Source organism: Syngnathoides biaculeatus, chromosome 5, assembly GCF_019802595.1.
Source record: "Syngnathoides biaculeatus isolate LvHL_M chromosome 5, ASM1980259v1, whole genome shotgun sequence".
Classification (NCBI taxonomy): Eukaryota; Metazoa; Chordata; class Actinopteri; order Syngnathiformes; family Syngnathidae; genus Syngnathoides; species Syngnathoides biaculeatus.
The window spans coordinates 14,695,838-14,713,235 of record NC_084644.1 but is presented as its reverse complement, the minus strand read 5'-3'; the positions used below and the strand labels follow the sequence as shown (position 1 = coordinate 14,713,235).

At 40.5% G+C, this 17,398-nt stretch overlaps 1 protein-coding gene across 14 annotated transcripts in view; it reads right to left on the bottom strand.

Moving 5' to 3' along the window:
• tgfb2 (transforming growth factor, beta 2) overlaps nucleotides 1-17,398 on the bottom strand; it is an 86,587-nt gene that overhangs the window by 53,272 nt on the left and 15,917 nt on the right. For 13 of the 14 annotated variants that reach the window (XM_061819590.1, XM_061819591.1, XM_061819599.1 and 10 more), the window contains one exon: nucleotides 15,183-15,555. In XM_061819590.1, coding sequence (XP_061675574.1) covers nucleotides 15,183-15,555 — 373 coding nt within the window. Of the gene's footprint in view, nucleotides 1-15,182; nucleotides 15,556-16,135; nucleotides 16,414-17,398 lie in introns of those variants that run through there. The other variant, XM_061819601.1, reaches the window with a different exon arrangement.

Here is a 17,398-nt window from a genome sequence, read left to right as displayed (position 1 = left end):
AATAATATTAGTAATAGTAATCTGGGAGGGGCTCAGATTTGAGCTGCTGATTCTCCAAATAGATAGGAGCCAGATAAGGACGTCTCCCTAGTGAGGTGTTTCAGCCACGTCACACAGGTAGGAGGCCTCAAGTATGACCCAGGAAACACTATAGACTGTGTCTTCTAGGTGGCTTGGGAACAGCACAGGATCACTGCAGAAGAGTTGGACAAAGTAGCTGAGAGAGGGAAGTCTGGGCTTCCTGACTATAGCAGTTGCCTTGCGACCCGACCTCAGAAAAGTGGAAGAAAATGTATGTATGTATGACTATTTTATTTAATGTCCTTAAATTCTCTCCATCTGATTCATGGATCAATACCAATGTGAAAATGTGGCTCCCGACCTGTCCTAAATGTGTGACTAACACTGAGAACTGTTGATGTAAGATACCATATTCTATAAAGGTTTTTTTAACTTTTTAAATACAAAGTATGTCTGATTATAGTTGTGTTAATGAAGGATCAGATTAACCTGCCACAAAGTAATGCGCTTCCCATATCATTTTCACAGTCAAAAGCATGACATTACGTTTTTGCAAACCAGTCAATGTGGCTATTGGTTTCTCAGACTTATGAGCCACTCAGTATTTTCAGAAGGCACAATTTTGATGATGAATAATTATGTTTAATATGATTATTATCGGCACAGTGGAGCAGCTGTAGAGTGTTGACCTCACAGTTCTAAGGACCAGGGTTCAAATCCTGGCCGCCTGTGTGGAGTTTGTATGTTCTCCCTATGCTTGTGTGGATTTTCCCCGGGCACTCCAGTTTCCTCCCACATCCCCAAAACATGCATTAATTTGAGTCTCTAAATTGCCCCTGGGTGTGATTGTGAGTGTGATTAGTTGTTTGTCTCTATGTGCCCTGAGATTGGCTGGCAACCATTTCTGGGTGTAACCTGCCTCCTGCCTGATGATGGCTCGAATAGGCTCCAGCACTCCTCCGACCCTTGTGAGGATAAGTGGTTCAGAAAATGGATATATGGATGATTATTATCTGGCGGCATGGCGAAGCAGCTGCAGAGTGATGGCCACACAGGTCTGAGGGCCCGGATTTATATCTTGGCTCCAAATGTGTGGAGCTTGCATGTTCTCCTCATGTCTGCGTGGGTTTTCTCCCAGCCCTCTGGTTTCCTCCCACATCCCAAAAACAATGGCAATCAGTTCATGGTATACCCCGCCTCCTGCCCAGGGACAGTTGGGATTGGCTCCAGAACTTCCGCGATCCTCATGAGGATAAGCGGCTCACATAATGGAGACATCATGTCTGCATCAATGAATGATTATTTTCTAGTTGGAGAACTACATTTCCAAGGCTTTTAAATATATTTGACCCTTACAAAACCAAAAAATACTACATAAATACCATTCATATCAGATCTCTGAAGCAGAACCACCAAACAGACTTCAGTGAGTCTCCTTTAAAACTGAAACTTGAATATGATAAAAAAATAATTTCATTTTAGGATTATACTTCGATTGGGCTATGTCTGTAAAATTAGTTGATTTTCCCACAGGATTAAACATATATTCTGCTGTGTCTGAGAGAGGTACTCTTTTCAATAGCTGAACTGACAAGGTTCTTGGTTTTATTGTCACTCCAATCGATGACACCAAGCTTACAGTAGTTCACTATTTCCATCTCAGTGAAATGTCTCTTGTGTCCATATAACCAAGGAAACCAGTTTAATACTTCTTGCCTTCAGCAGACCAAATAAATACTTCTTAGTCTTTTCTGTCTGAAATTGACAGTTGCAAAATCCACTTTACGTTATTACTTTGGCTTTTTTTTCTAAAAGTTTGTACCGAGGGGTGATGTAGACTGATCTTGTGTGGTGGCTTTTTAGATGTTTGGATTTTGGTGTGAGCCAGTAGATTCTTTGTCCACATGTGGGAGCAGCTTTTTAAATTGAGCCCACTTATACAAACTTATCATGTGGGTTTTTTAATCACCACAATTTTGTTGATCACTGCAAACAACCACACACGTTACAAAATGTAAGATCAAATTAAAAGAGTAAAGTCTGGTGGCCCATAACAAATTCAATTTCAAACAAGCCAGTCGATTAATAGACGTTTTCTATTATTTCGGATGACAACTGAGAAAACTGCAACTCAATACATTACTGTATAGAGGAAGTTGTTCCTAGAATACCCGGCATGTGGAGTGGCTTTGTGTAAATAGTTGACTTATTGATTTACTTTATTGTTGATGTTAGATGCTATTTATTCCCCAGTAATAGTAGTTATTATGTGTTCATTTACCATTAATTTTATCATTGATAACTAATTTTTGATTTATGTATTCAAGGACTGTGAGTTTCATTTTGTGATTAATGATATGTCTCATTGTTGCTCACTTAGAAATGTTAGGGTTAGGGTTAGTTGCCCTTTGCCCTTTGAAATCAAGAATATCATCACCAAGGCCTTAGTGACGCTAGATCACCTGCATGGCACATGCCATAATTCACATTGAACTCAACCTGTCAACGTGGCCAGTGGGAGACGCAATGTTACTAGCAACGTCTAAAAACAAAACAAACAAAAAAAAACACCATTTGGCTAACTGGAAAGTTTAAAGTAAAACCTTGGATAAAACCTATGAGCATCTATCGCTGCCTCCAAGAAGCCTTCCCGGTGAGTTCAGAAGTTATGCATGATTGATTTGAAGGGGAATCCAACCCATAATCAGTATGTATATTTTCCATTTCAGAGCCCAGTTGGCTGCACATAACAACCTCTTCAAACATTTTGAGGAGAGTTAAAGCAACCTTATAAAAATAATAAACCGCAAAGAACTATAATGATGACTGATATTAAACAACCCATCAGGGGTTGCAAGGTTAGTAGGGCTAGAAGAATTTTGCAAATTATTTGCAGTTTTTCATACAGCATACTGAACCACAATTATGTTTATGAATTATTCAGACGCACAAATGATGCATATTAAAGCTGTATAAGCCATTTCCATTGTAGTGAATTAAGAGCTAATTGGGAGCTAATTATTGCTTTTGAATCCAGCTCACTATATAATACCAGACAGCAACATGTGGTCGGCATTTGCTTTGAAAAGAAGCAGTAAGGCTTTGGCACACTACGGTAACTGTTTTACAGTTTATTTTGACTGTTTGAAATGTTGTCCCAGTTTTTATTTACTTATATATTTATTTATTTTTAAGGGGTTCTGCAAGATTTACTGTTATGGGCAAACTCTGTCAGTAACTTAAGCACTGATGAAGTGTGCTTTGTCATTTAAGTGCACTTCCACAGCACTTCCAAAGCACACTAAATAATAAATCAAGACACTTCGTAACGTTACTAGGTAAGTGTGGAAAATGTGATTTTGAAGGGAGACAGTCAGTTCAGCCATGAACAGTCTGTTGGCCTATAAGGACCAATCAGTTTTTATCACAGTGTTTGACAGGAATATACCCCTGAAATGTACTTTCCTGGCTTCCCTCGTTCACCCTATCTATAAATGTGTGGGGCAAGATACTGTGGCCCCAGTTGCTCCTAGGAGGCCACTGGCCCTACAACACTCAGTCTGGACCCATCTGGGGCCCTCCCTCCAAACATAAATTATACAGTACTATAACTCACATAATCTACCATTCTTGTCTGTTCTGCCGGCCTACCAAATCATGTTATGTGACCAGTGAAAGCAAATCATGTGTCAACTTCCATGATTCTTGTTCAAATCTGTACCAAAATGTCAAATTGTCATATGGAATAAATAAACACAGAGGTCTTGAAAACATTTTTTCTTACCAAAACCCTTTTAACAGTAGCGTGAAGATTATTTTAACAAACGATCCTCCTTTACTTCTGATTTCCAAACTAGTTGTCCATACATTTTTTGTGCATACAGAAAATAAAAATGTGATGAGTGATGAAACATTTTTGATCTTGAAATTACCAGTGTCCAGACAACATATCAAGAAACAATAACCATGTAAACTATTATATTTTACAAGGTTAGATTACTGCTCAAGAAATGCTGTTACTAAATGTGAATTTTAATAGCACCCTGCCAGACCAGCCGTTTATGTCAGTCTGAGTTGATTGCATACTTCTAGCTAATGTTACTTAAAATAGATGTGAATAGAAAAGCTAAATATTAATATGACTATAAAAACAAATGGAAAAAGTAATGTTCCAAAAATCTACTCGAATATGAGTATGAAAATACTCAATGAAAAGACTACTCTAGTGAAGGTGTCTGGTGTTCTGTGACAGACGAGTATCCGCCAGGATGAAGGGCAAAGTTAATAAAACAGTGGTGAAGTCGGCCATGATGTACGGATTAGAGACGGTGGCCCTGAAGAAACAACAGGAAGTAGAACTCGAGGTACCAGAAATGAAGATGCTGAGGTTCTTGCGTGGTGTGAATAGGTTGGATAGGATTACAAATTAGCTGATTAGAGGGACAGCCAAAGTTGGATGTTTTGGAGACAAGGTGAGAGAGAGCAGACTTCGATGGTTTGGATATGTTCAGAGGCAAGAGAGTGAGTACATTGGTAGAAGCATGCTGAGGATGGAGCTGCCAGGCAAAAGAGCAAGAGGAAGACCAAAGAAAAGATTGATGGATGTTGTGAGGGAGGACATGAGGACAGTGGGTGTTAGAGAGGAGGATGCACGAGATGGGCTGAGATGGAAATAGATGACACGCTGTGGCGACCCCTAACGGAACAAGCTGAAAGAAAAAGATTTTCGCCAGGTCGCAGGCATTGTGATCATTTTCTTCTTGTTAATGTCCTTCCATTTCTTGCCTTTCACTATATCTTTTAATATGTGACTTAAAAGCAAAAGCAACGTCTATTTATGTGCTGAAACATGACCACCACATCTCACAATGGAACACAGTACCCAAAGCATTTCCAAGCCCTTTTGACCATCCACAGCAGCAGATTCCTTTCTCGTCTGAACCCCCTGCTGTTCTTCTCCACCTTAAGGCCAAATGCGTGACCACAGATCTCAGACTTGCACGAGGTTCCATTCATACTACATTTCAGGGTTCATGTACGGACATTCCACACATTGAGGATTTATCCATGCATCCCCATTCTGCACATATGCATTTAATGATAAGGTCGACCCTGCGACAGCGAAAAGAAACAATTTTTTGTCGCTTATATTTGGCTAAGGATGAAGAAAAAGTCAAACAAACATGCAATGTGCAACCACTGAACGTGACTCGCACAAGGGACGGACAATTCAGCAGACTGGAGCAAGAAATGTGAGACAACGGTGAGGAGACTATAACTATAGATTGTATAAATTACCCTTTGCCTAGTACTCTACAAATAAAGTTGAGTTATATTGAGTTTACCTTCACCCCAGCCTCCAGAATCAGTACCACACGACAAAGATGAGGATGACCTAACCCCTCACATGACAGACAGTCGACCAGGTGAGAAAGAAAATGGAGAAAACACACCAAAGATCAGATTGCATAAATTCCAGGTCCTTCTCGATTTTCCATATCCAGATGTCTGGGCTCTCTTTTTAGGGGCTGCCACGAAAACTTTTAGAATGCACCTCAGTGTGTATGGAACTAAATAACACCCAAGGGACATCTTGCCTGCTGTAGGACACACAAGCCTTAACAAATAGCCCTTTTGTCCACTTACCTTCCGACAGAAACGCACTGTGTCAACTAGCCAAGACTAATACAACAGAATGAGTGTATTTTTATGTATGTTTTATATGAAAACCTGTGAGGCCCTAACTACTTCAGTGAGCGAAATACTCATTACAGAAATCTTTGCTACTTTCTGATTTTTAATTGCTTCCTTACTTCTTACCAATGCTATTACGAAAAACAGCAGAGAAAACAAATGACTTGGGCACATGAAACATTTACACAGGCACTTTTTTGCTATGCAGTTTGACAGACAAAAATGATGGTGTATTTAACTACGGAGCTGTGTCACTTCAACCCCTTATGTTGTATTTCAAGTTTTTTTTTTTTTTTTTAAAGCCGTTGGACTGCATGGCCATGCAGAATGGTGAATCTGTATGCCTTTTGTGCAGGAACAGTTTTCCTGTCCAATAGAGGAGTTTAAAATAAATAAATGTTTATTCTTTTAGTTTTCAAAGTTTTTACTTTATTCTGATGTTTCCTGAAAATACAGGCAGACAAAAAAGAGGTTTATGAGACAGACAGAATAGACAAGGGGAATAGGAAAGGGAACCACGGCAGAACGATAGTTAAAATAGTTAGTCTAGATGTTTGACCAGAAATAAAAATTGTGTTCTTATTTATGGATGACAGGGAGGGGGAAGGGGTACCCACTGACGAGATGGCCCAACTGACCAATATGATCAGATTTAAGAGGACAGAAATGGAAATGGACGAGTGGTGACTTCAGATGCGTTTATAATGTCTTAACACCTTGTAAAATTCTCTGGGTTGATATCTTAAAATAAGATGTTGTATTATTAGCAGTCCCAACACAAGCCTCCTGCCAGCACCCCAGGAGACCAGGAATGAGATGTGAATGAGCCCAATGTGCGATATATATACAGTGGGAGCGATAAAAATGTCCCGAATGTGTAAAGACTCCTTTGGGCCTAGCCCGACCAGCTGGAAGACTATAGAGAGAATGAGGGTGAGGGTGGATGGGGGATGGGGCCAATAAGCAACTAATTTTCCCACATTGGCACATTCATTTCACAGAATGTTTGTTTGTTTCTATGTAACCTGTCACTGGCCCGAAAATAGCTGGAATAGGTTCCAGTTGCCTGTGAGTCTGTTGTACAGAAGCCGTACGGACAATGGATGAATGGAATTAGCAGAATGCCTGCTGTTGTAAGGAAGCACAAGCAATTAAATCTCAAAAGAAAAACAGCTTGAGAGAAGGGGCACAATATACTGTATGGTTTCTGTATTTGTCAAAGCAATTGTTTTTTATTTTTGTCTCTAATGTTGGAGGATTCACTCAAGTGTCTGCAAAATCACTACAATCACCATTTCCTATAATGAGACCAACAGTTAAAAGTAAGACCTGAACAAACAATAATCAACTGCATTTTCCCCTCAAAGATCAATTCTGTTGTCTTTTTCTTTTTAGAAAAACAAACCAGTGACAACAATGTGTGACATCGTGTTTAATTTTGTCAGTGTTGACAAAGCAGCTGTAGAGCCACATAAACCTTGTGTAACTGGAACAATTCCCACTGAAATGTTAGCCGACATTTGAGTGTAAAATTGTTGGAATTCCGCTCTTGGTTGTGATTTCAGTATCAGAGACCTTGGGCAATATTGGTTGCACGGGGCTTGGATAACAGACAGTTAGAAACTGTTTACATATAAGTAATTGTGGGGATGATTTTTTTTTTAAAGTCGAAACAAAGTTGCAGCAGAGAGTGGCGGACAAGAGTTATACACACAGTTTAAATAGGAGACTGTGATGCATGAGGCAGTATTTTAAACTGCCCCGAGCACGGCGTCTTTATCCAACAGTGCTGAAAAGCTGTTGAGACCAACATCTTTACCTCTGAAGACTATCTGGCAACCAACAGTTATGGTGGGTGTTCCTGTGCGCATGTGATATTCCTTTTCACAATACCAGAAACATATATCAAAGGAAGGAGAGCAAATAAACAGTAGAACATGATCTTTCTATATTAAGCATCTGTCTCTGAATGTCAAGACCTGGCCAGTGTCACCAGTTCACATGTATGGCAATCCATTTCTGACAGCTGTCACACAGCTGCATTAGATTTTGGACACTAATTAACCAGGCATTTAAATTTTGAATGTGTCATTGGCATCTGCCAGTTCACTGCGTGTGCTTTACTGCATCTTGGAATACTAAGAGTAAGTTTGCATGTTTAGTGTAGAGCATTGTTTTGTTACTCCGAGCCTGTGCCTTTCCTGTTTGACCACATCTTGTCCATGTTTCTAAGTTTGCCTCGTAGTCATCAAACCTTGTGCACGTTTTTTGGATCTTGCCTGTTGCCTAGCGTTTTTGCGCTTCCACTTGGTTTGGACTGGCTTTTCGTGTTCCATGTCCTTCTAGAATAAAACCACTCTTGATATTATGCCCTTGCCTCCGAGTCCTATACAGTGGTGCCTTGGTTCTCGATCACAATCCGTTCCAGAAGGCTGGTTGAAAACCAAAACGTTCAAAAACCAAAGCACGTTTTCCCATTACAATGAATGGAAAATAAAATAATGCGTTCTAAGCTTAAAATGTGTTTTTTTAAAGCAATTTTTTTAGCTTTTACTTATAATAAACTGCATAGTAGCAATACATGTATAATTGAAATACTTTATATAATTCAACAATTTAAGAAATATGTTTATTTTTTGCTTAAAATGTATGCTTTAGCCTAGTAGAGTATACTAGGCTGGGAGTGCATTGCCGTATCTGTAGCAACTTGGCCCCCAGCGTTGTAAACCTTTTTTTATGAACAAAAGTGCAGAATAACTTTAAACAAGCAATAATGGGGGATGGAGGGGGACAAATTGTTTTTTATTTGCATAGAATGTACATAACATGTAAAAAAAAAAAACTTGCAACTAGAGGTAGGGTTAATGGAACAAAAGAAAAAAGCAATGCAAAACAAAACTTTTTCACAAAGAACAAATCTAATGTTTGTTTCTGCCATCTTTTAAGCAATTTTCTGAAGTGGCTCATAACAAAATCAATAAAATTTTGCAGTGCTCTGCAACATCCAGCTTTATATGGGTGATGAAGATCTACAAAATTATGTATGTCGTTCCATTTAGCGCAGATAGCTTTAATATTGGCACTTGAGAAGTCCTTTCTGCTTTCAGCCTCATCAGACGACATCTCCTCCCTTCCTCGCCAACACTATCCCCAGCTAACTGCTTCTCGTTCACGAAAATGAGAAGCAACTTTTCAACTTCCTCCAAGATCTGTTTTCTGCTTGGTCAACATGGTTGCTCCTTTAGCAACATCACTTGCTTTGAGGGCATCCTGGTGTTTCAGAATGGTGCTGATTGTCAATTGCGCCCAGCCATACTTGTTCGATAACTCAGAAACACGCACACCAGATTTGTGCTTGGCTATCAAATCCTTCTTGAAGTTGACAGTGTTATGCACCACTTTCCTTTTTTCAGAACCAGCAGTTCCACTTGCCTTCTTTGGAGCCATGATCGGGCGTTAATGTTGCTCAATTTGAAGAAAAAAATCACAACAGTACTGGGAAACGTCCGCAAGCAGAGGAGTGCGTGAAACAACTAGCACGCACAGTTGCGCGTGTTACATCTTTTCTGTATTTTTTTTTTTCGGGGGTGCGTTCAAAAGCACAATAAAAATTCATCGTGGGTCAACTGGTCGGGAGTTCAAATACTGATTTTCGTTCGAAAACCAAAGCAAAAAAATCTCTCACTTTTCGTTCGAAAAACGATTTGTATGAAAACCAAGACGTTCGAAAACCGAGGTACCACTGTATTTGGGTCCGCCCCTGTACCGCTGGCTCATGACACTATTTGGTTGAGGTTATTGCTGCCAAAGGATGCTTAAATCTAAAGATGTCGTGCTCAGTAAAAATATGAAAACCATTTTTGTGTGATATAAGTTGAAGAAAAGTGACCATTGTGACTTAAATTGGAGTGTCATAAACTGAAGATCTCAAAGGGGGCAGCAAAACCTGCTCTCAAATCTGAAATATCAAATCAAATCAGAGAATCTTTGATTAGATTAGGAGATGGTGGCTGAGCTGGTGATCAACAACAGGCAACATTTTTTCCTCAGTGGAAGAGCAGTAGGATGGCTCGTTTAATAAACATCCAACAGATACACTTTTAACAGCAGAAGCAGAGTACATCGTACTCAGTCACACTGCTTAAGAAAGTATTGAGCAGAGACGATTATTGAGTAATCTTGGAATGCAGTCTTTGTCCACAATGATCTTGGTAGAGAACAAACCATCCATTGCAACTGCAAAAAAATCCAATGAGCCAGTCGAGGACAATCACATGGACATTTGATAGCACGACATGCATGAATGTGTATGGTATGAACTGTTACTGTTGAAAAGTATTTTGTTTGTGTTTAACAGGTGAACAAAAATATATGAAGAATTCCAGAATGTATGTGTAAAATGTGTTCAAAGATTTATTTTCTCGACATTTCATGAGAGAGAAAGAAGCTCAAGGAGCACTGTGCAAGCAATCATATTGAAATGGAAGGAGTATCAGACCACTGCAAATCTACCAAGACCCGGCCATCCCTCTAAACTTTCACCTCGAACAAGGAGAAGACTAATCAGAGATGCAGCCAAGAGACCCATGATCACTCTGGATGAACTGCAGAGATCTACAGCTGAGGTGGGAGAGTCTGTCCATAGGATAACAATCAGTCATATACTGCATAAATCTGGCCTTTAACTAAGAGTGGCAAGAAGAAAGCCATTTCTCAAAGATAGCCATAAAAGGTCATGTTTAAAGTTTGCTACAGGCCACCCGGGAGACACACCGAGGATGTGGAAGAAGGTGATCTGGTCAGATGACACAAAATTGAACTTTTTGGCCACAATGCAAAACGATATGTTTGGCGTAAAACCAATACAGCTCATCACCCTGAACACACCATCCCCACTGTCAAACATGGTGGTGGCAGCCTCATGGTTTGGGCCGGCTTCTCTTCAGCAGGGACAGGGAAGAAGGTTAAAATTGATGGGACAATGAATGGAGCCAAATACAGGACCATTCTGGAAGAAAACCTGTTGGAGTCTGCAAAAGACCTGAGACTGGGACAGAGATTTATCTTCCAAGAGGACAATAATCCAAAACATAAAGCCAAATCTAGAAAGGAATGGTTCACAAATAAACATATCCAGGTGTTGTCTCTCGATGTGCAAAACTGATAGAGACATACCCCAAATGACTTGCAGCAGTAATTGCAGCAAGAGGTGGCGCTACAAAGTATTAATGCAAGGGGGGCAAATGATATTGCACGGCCCACTTTTCAGGTTTTTATTTGTTAAAAAAGTTGAAAATACCGAATAAACTTCATTCCACTTCACGATGGTGTCCCAGTTGTTGTTGATTTTTAACACAAAAAAATAAGTTATATCTTTATGTTTGAAGCCTGAAGTGTGGCAAAAGGTTGAAAAGATCAAGGGGGCCGAATACTTTCACAAGGCACTGTAACAAACCTGTCCTCTCACAAGTGGGTCTTTTACATGGAGACAACCAATCAGAGGAAAGCCAAACATGAATAAAGCATATACAAATGTGGATCAAACACATGTAGCTGTAAGAGGGCCAAAACCAAGGTGTTTTGTTTTGTTTTTTTAATGAAATTGACATTTTTAAGTCCATGTTAGAGTCACTGTGTGGAGGTCTAAATAGCCACAACATATGATAGGAGTGCTGCTGCACAGCTCTTTTTGTAGATGAAACCGTAAAAGAACATTTGGCTTAAACATTAACTCAAGTTATTCAGTGGCGTGGACCAGCTGGGTAAGAGTTATAGGGAATACTAAGTCTTATATGAAAGTGCTTTTGAATAAAGCTCACTTACACGTTCAAGACTAAGGAATACTTTACAAATGTGTTTTAACAAGTTCAAAAGTGTTTAAAGTGTGGGGTAAAACTTTTAAAAAATGTTTATTATCTGGTCTAAGATTGAGACACTATTTCAGCTATCATGGGTGAGTTTACAATGAAAGTATGCATCTAAAATGTTTACTGTACTGGCCATAGCCAAAGCACTGATTGATTTTCCATTTTTTAAGAGAAAAAAGTGAGAGAATATCCACCAAATGTTGTACCACAGTGTGCAAAATAATATCAGTCCAATGTGACTATCCAGATTAAGCCATGTTTTCAGTAAATGTTGTTGTTGTTTTTGTTATGTCAAACAAGTTACCAGTAGGTGCAGTCGATTCTCAGAAAACCAACAAGACCCACCCTTCATGATGTACACACTTTTAAGGCTGCGCAATTGGGTAATACAGTATGTTGAAATGGGAGCAATCAAAGAAAATAGCAGCATAGAATTCCATGAGTGAGGTCATCAATTTTGTGTAAAACACAAGTGAATCAGGTGGCCCATATGATATATCATGATGAAGCCAGCACCTGTTGAACATGCATTTCTCCTTGAATGACACACTGCAATTTTTTGAACACACCCCTTTTGATAAATTGCCCAATTGCAGTCTGAGGAGCATGTAAAACATGAATGCTGGGTCTTGTTGGTTCTCTGAAAATCTACTGCACCTTCTGGTAACTTGCTTGACATGTGGCAAAAAAATATATACATATACTGAATTCTTGTATTAATCTGGTTCCTCACATTGGATTGCTTTGATTTTTAACTCTACTATCTGAAATAAACAGATTTGCTTTCAAAGATGAATGCAATATTGCCATACGTTTTGAAATGTTTTTTGTGTTTTTAACTTTTTTTTCACACCATTATGACCAATAAGAATGAAAAATGCATGGCCATGAAAAATGCAACATTGCCAGAACAATGAATTATGGTTTCATGATTCATTTCATGATTGAACCTGAAAGAGGTTTCCTACGTGAAAAGGTGTTTGCAAATCTAAATATGCAATGTGGACAAAAAAATGATGGAATGCTTTTGTGGTTGAACTACAAAAATGAACAAAGGCCTGAAATAGATTACATTTCCTCTCTTAAGAGGCATTACCAAATCCTTACAAGTCTCAGACCAGTAAACCGCAACGGACTGCATTTCTCCACGGATGCAAAAGTACTAAGGCAAAAATAAGTACATGGATGAATAAATGAGTATATGTTCTATGTGCTCAAAAAAAATTAATGATGGAAAGATTTTGTGGTAGAGCGACAAAAGAAGACAATAGGTTGTTTTGATTTGAATCTTTGTAGTTGGCAGACAACTAAATATCTCATTTGAAGTTGTTGTGTGTGTCCGCTGGGGCTTTGTCCTCAGTTAAAGGGGAAATCCATTGGTTTGCATTAACAATGTATCCCATAGGTCATGCAATATGTACTCTAGTTTGACAATGTGATGTAAAATCCTCTCTCATTTAATAGTGTTTTGAGATGATTTTTATCGACAATTACCAATTTTCAGGGATGGTGCCAGTTTCGCCAATTACATGACCTACGTGCATGGATGTGCCGTGTAGCGTGCCGCAACAAAGGCTCGATTACATGGGACACCATTTATGCCCAGCGTTGATTTCTCTGATTTATCCCCATTAGATGAAGAAATCGCAGTATCGGTTGATCGGGAAGACGGAACAATACTTCCATACACAGGCGTAAGTGGCTCGGCCACTCGGTTGATCGGGAAGACGGAGGAATACTTCCATACACAGCCGTGAGTGGTGCTGTGAGCGGCTGTCCATACACAGGCTCCCCGGGGAGCGAGCTCCAAGGCTCGGGGAGCGAGCTCACGGCTCGGCAGCTCAGTTGATCGGGAAGACAGAGGAATACAACCATACACAGCCATGAGCGGCACAGCTCCGGGGCTAGGGGTAGCCATGAGCTCGCTCCCTGTCGGAGGGAGCTCACAGCTCGGCTGTTCAGGAAGACGGAGGAATAATTCCATACACAGCCGTACAGCTGTGAGCGCGCTGTATGGAAGTATTGCTCCGTCTTCCCGATCAACCGAGCGGCCAAGCCGCTCATGGCTGTGCCGCTCACGGCTGTGCCTCTCACGGCTGTGTATGAAAGTATTCCTCCGTCTTCCCGATCAACCGATACTGGTATTTCTTCATCAGATGAGGAAAAATCTGAGAAATCAGTACTGAGCATAAATGGTGTCCCATGTAATCAAGCATTTGCTGCGGCACGGTACACGTCACATTCGCGCACGTAGGTTATGTGACTTGCGAAAATGGCAGCTCCCCTGAAAATTCGTAATTATCGATAAAAATCTTCTCAAAACACTATTAAATGAGAGAGAATTTAACATCACGTTGTCAAACTATTGTACATATTACATGACCTATAGTATACATTTTTAATGCAAACCAATGGAGTTCCCCTTTAAATTATTATTTGCTAGTTATCCTATTCGGTTTGCTGTGGTGTGATAATTTTAGTTTTGATCAGGGCAATGTCAGACTCTTCTGCTTACATATGTGAAATGCAATTGTTCCGCACTGCCTCGTGAGCGCCATCACATGGTAGCCTACATACACGCTAAAACACGTGCTGGCATGAATGCTGACAGTGTAAACTGTGTATTAATACTGCATCCATGATTTGCAGATTTTGGTTATTCACAGAGGTAAATGGAACATAACCCCCATGGATAATGGGGAAACACTTGTTCTGACACTTTCACAAAGATCAAATACATCTTCATATCCCAGAAATAACCCAATTTATTGATGCAAACAACACAACTTCATTTCGGAAGCCGGACGGTGAAGACATTTTGGGACTAAAAGTTTGAAAATATGACCATTGATCAGGGGTCTCGAACTGGCGGCTCGGGGGCCATTTGCAGCCCGCGAGATATTTTGTGCCCCCCACTTTAATATGAAAGTTTAATGTTCACACGGTCCTTGAGTTTTTTTATGAATGGCAGTTTTACAGGGTTGTGTGCACCGCAGACAAGCCTACCGATCATGATTTTCGAAAGTATGACATCGACTGGGCTTGATACAAGTTGTCATGGAGAGTTTTATTAATAGCTTTGCACACAACTTGTTCACACCAGCATCCTTGTTTATCTAATTTTGTGTAAAAAAAATAAAATAAAAAACATGTTTGAGAAGAATGGATCTTTTTATTTCTAATTTAAATTGCGCACACGTGCATGTACATCTGAGGCCCAGCCTCAACTAGATTCTGATTCCAGTGGCCCTAAGGTAAACTGAGTTTGAGAACCCTGCTTTAGATTTTTTTTTCTTTGAAAAAAAATACAGACCTTTTGATGGGTAGCAACTGCCAATACACAAATTCAAATACTAATACCAGGCATCCCACTCTTGTTTATCCCATTGTTAAAGATGTTTGATGGGGTTGTGGTCAGGACAATGTTCGGGCAAGCCAGCATCTTTCACATGAGACTCATCTGTCCACCCAATGCCTTAATAGTTCCTCAGATTAATTCTGCAGTAATACAACCCACCCCTCATTGACGAATTCATAAAGATGCATGCGACAATCGCTTTGTTTATCTGGTTGTATACTTCATATAGCATATGCACTTACTCTCGGACGGGTAGATAGGCTGCATTTGGATCTTGTGCACCTCCTTGGCGTAGTATTCCTCTTCACTGCGCTGGCGCTCGCACGTTGCAGCCCGTTCGTTGGCCTTCTCTTGCAAAAGGTCCCGTGTGCTGTTGTAAATGGCTACGATGTCCTTGGACGCGTCCTCGGGCTCGGGGAAGTCCTCCGGAGGATTAGCTAGCTTGAGTTTGCTCAGAATTTGCCCTCGGATAGACTCGATGCGCTTCATCTTGAACTGGTCCATGTCCAGTATGCTGCATGTCGACAAACTGAGCGTCACCGTGAAGAAATCCAAAGTGAGGAGAACGCTGGTAAAGCACAGGTTCATCTTTTCCGCTCGGACCCAAACACTAATCTAAAAAAAAAAAAAAAAAGGAGCATACACTTAAAAGTCACGGACAATACATATTTCACGGACAAAAAAAAGTCAAAATTCTGAGCGCATCAATCCCCGCACGGGTTAACCTAACCCTCCGATGATATTTTCAATGAGTTTCAAAAATAGAAAGCGGATGAGTTGTCTACGTTACCAAAAAAAATCATTCAGTGGTTTGGAAGAAACCGTTACTGAAGTGATCGCGCGTGCGTAAAAGTGCAGGCAAGTGGCGGCTGGGGCTGTGATTGCTTCCATTCAGCCAGGCAAAATGTCTTATGTCCAGAACAAGAGAGGAAAACAACTGAGTAATAGTCAGTGGATCGTCAAGCACAGTTTCACCGCTGCATCAGAATGCTGGTTGGGATCATGGCACCCCCACCCCACTCCCAAAACGGCACAGCCAGAGACGTCTACCCGGCTGTGGAGTTAAAAGAAGCGAGAATCATCCCAACGTGTTTTGTTGAAACGTTCCAATTGTGCCAGTCTAGTGCCACTGTTCAGTCGGGCGATCAGGTGATTTCCTCAACCAAAATCCACAACAGACGTTGAAGCGTTCCACCTTCCAATGCGGACGGACGCAGCAGCTGCGACGCGGGGAGTCTTCGCACGTCGTACTCAGTCCGTCTACAGCTCTTCTCCGACGCGTGGCCGGCAGCGGACCTCTGAGGCCGCTTCAATGAGATTCAGAAAGCAGCCATTAGACCACGTGTTCAAACACGCACTCAAAAATAGGATCTTTTGAAAAACAACACCCCCCCCCAATCCCTCTAATGTATTTTTCATGACGATCAAGTATTTCAATCATTCGACACGCGTTTTTTTTTTATTTGAGAGTGGGGGGCGGAGATGCGGGGCTGGGGGGTCCAGGGGCGGGGACTGAAATCAGGCAACAAATTACTAGCAGTCTGAAAAATGCACGTTTCTCTTGAGTTGGACGTGTTTTCAATCGGAGCGTTTGTGGCACCAACAGGGAAGTTGCTCGGAAGGCCCACGACCCGCTGGGCTTATGTGCCTTGCGAATAATGGGAAGAGTATGTTTTAAAGTTGGATAAATAATTTGGGGCATTCAATTTTGCCGTTGTAGAAAGACATGAAGCAGCCTTGGGGCTTATTTATACTCAACCTATGCACAATAAGTGCAAGGGGGGGCGCAGAGAACAGTTGCCCTGGGTATCTAACTCAGACGGGACATCCAAACGGGTTTGGCTGGGCATACTCAAAAGTGTGGACCGTGTTCACTTATTTTATGTGAAAGAATTGCTCAATTAAATAGAATTCAAATTTACACTAATTTAAACATGAAATATACAATCAAATATATTAAAATGAAGCTTGTAGCTATGCGACAGCTTATTTAAACATACATTTTATCTTGTAGTTTACAGTATATTTTCTACTGTATTGGAAAATCTAAATTGCCCTTAGATGTGAATGTAAGTGCAAATTGTTGTCTCTATGCCAAAATCAGAATCAGCTTTATTGGCCAAGTGTGTAAAAACACAAGGAATTTTTCTCCGGCAGTCGGTGCTGCCCTGGTACGACATTCAGAAGAAAGAACAACAAAGCAACAAGAACAGGGAACAAGAGACATTTCTGTTTATAGGAGCTATTCCTTATAAGAGTCGTGCAAGATGTAAAATCTGATTTATTTAGAACAGGTAAGAGATAAGTGTGTCAACGTCCCACATTATGTTAAGCTTGTACAGAGTGTCTTTATCCGTTCACAGATCCCGTTATAGACCAGTGCAATGACAAGTGCAAAGGAACCAGTTTAAAATGACGAATTGTGCGGTAGTCTACAAAATAAATTACCACCGGTAAT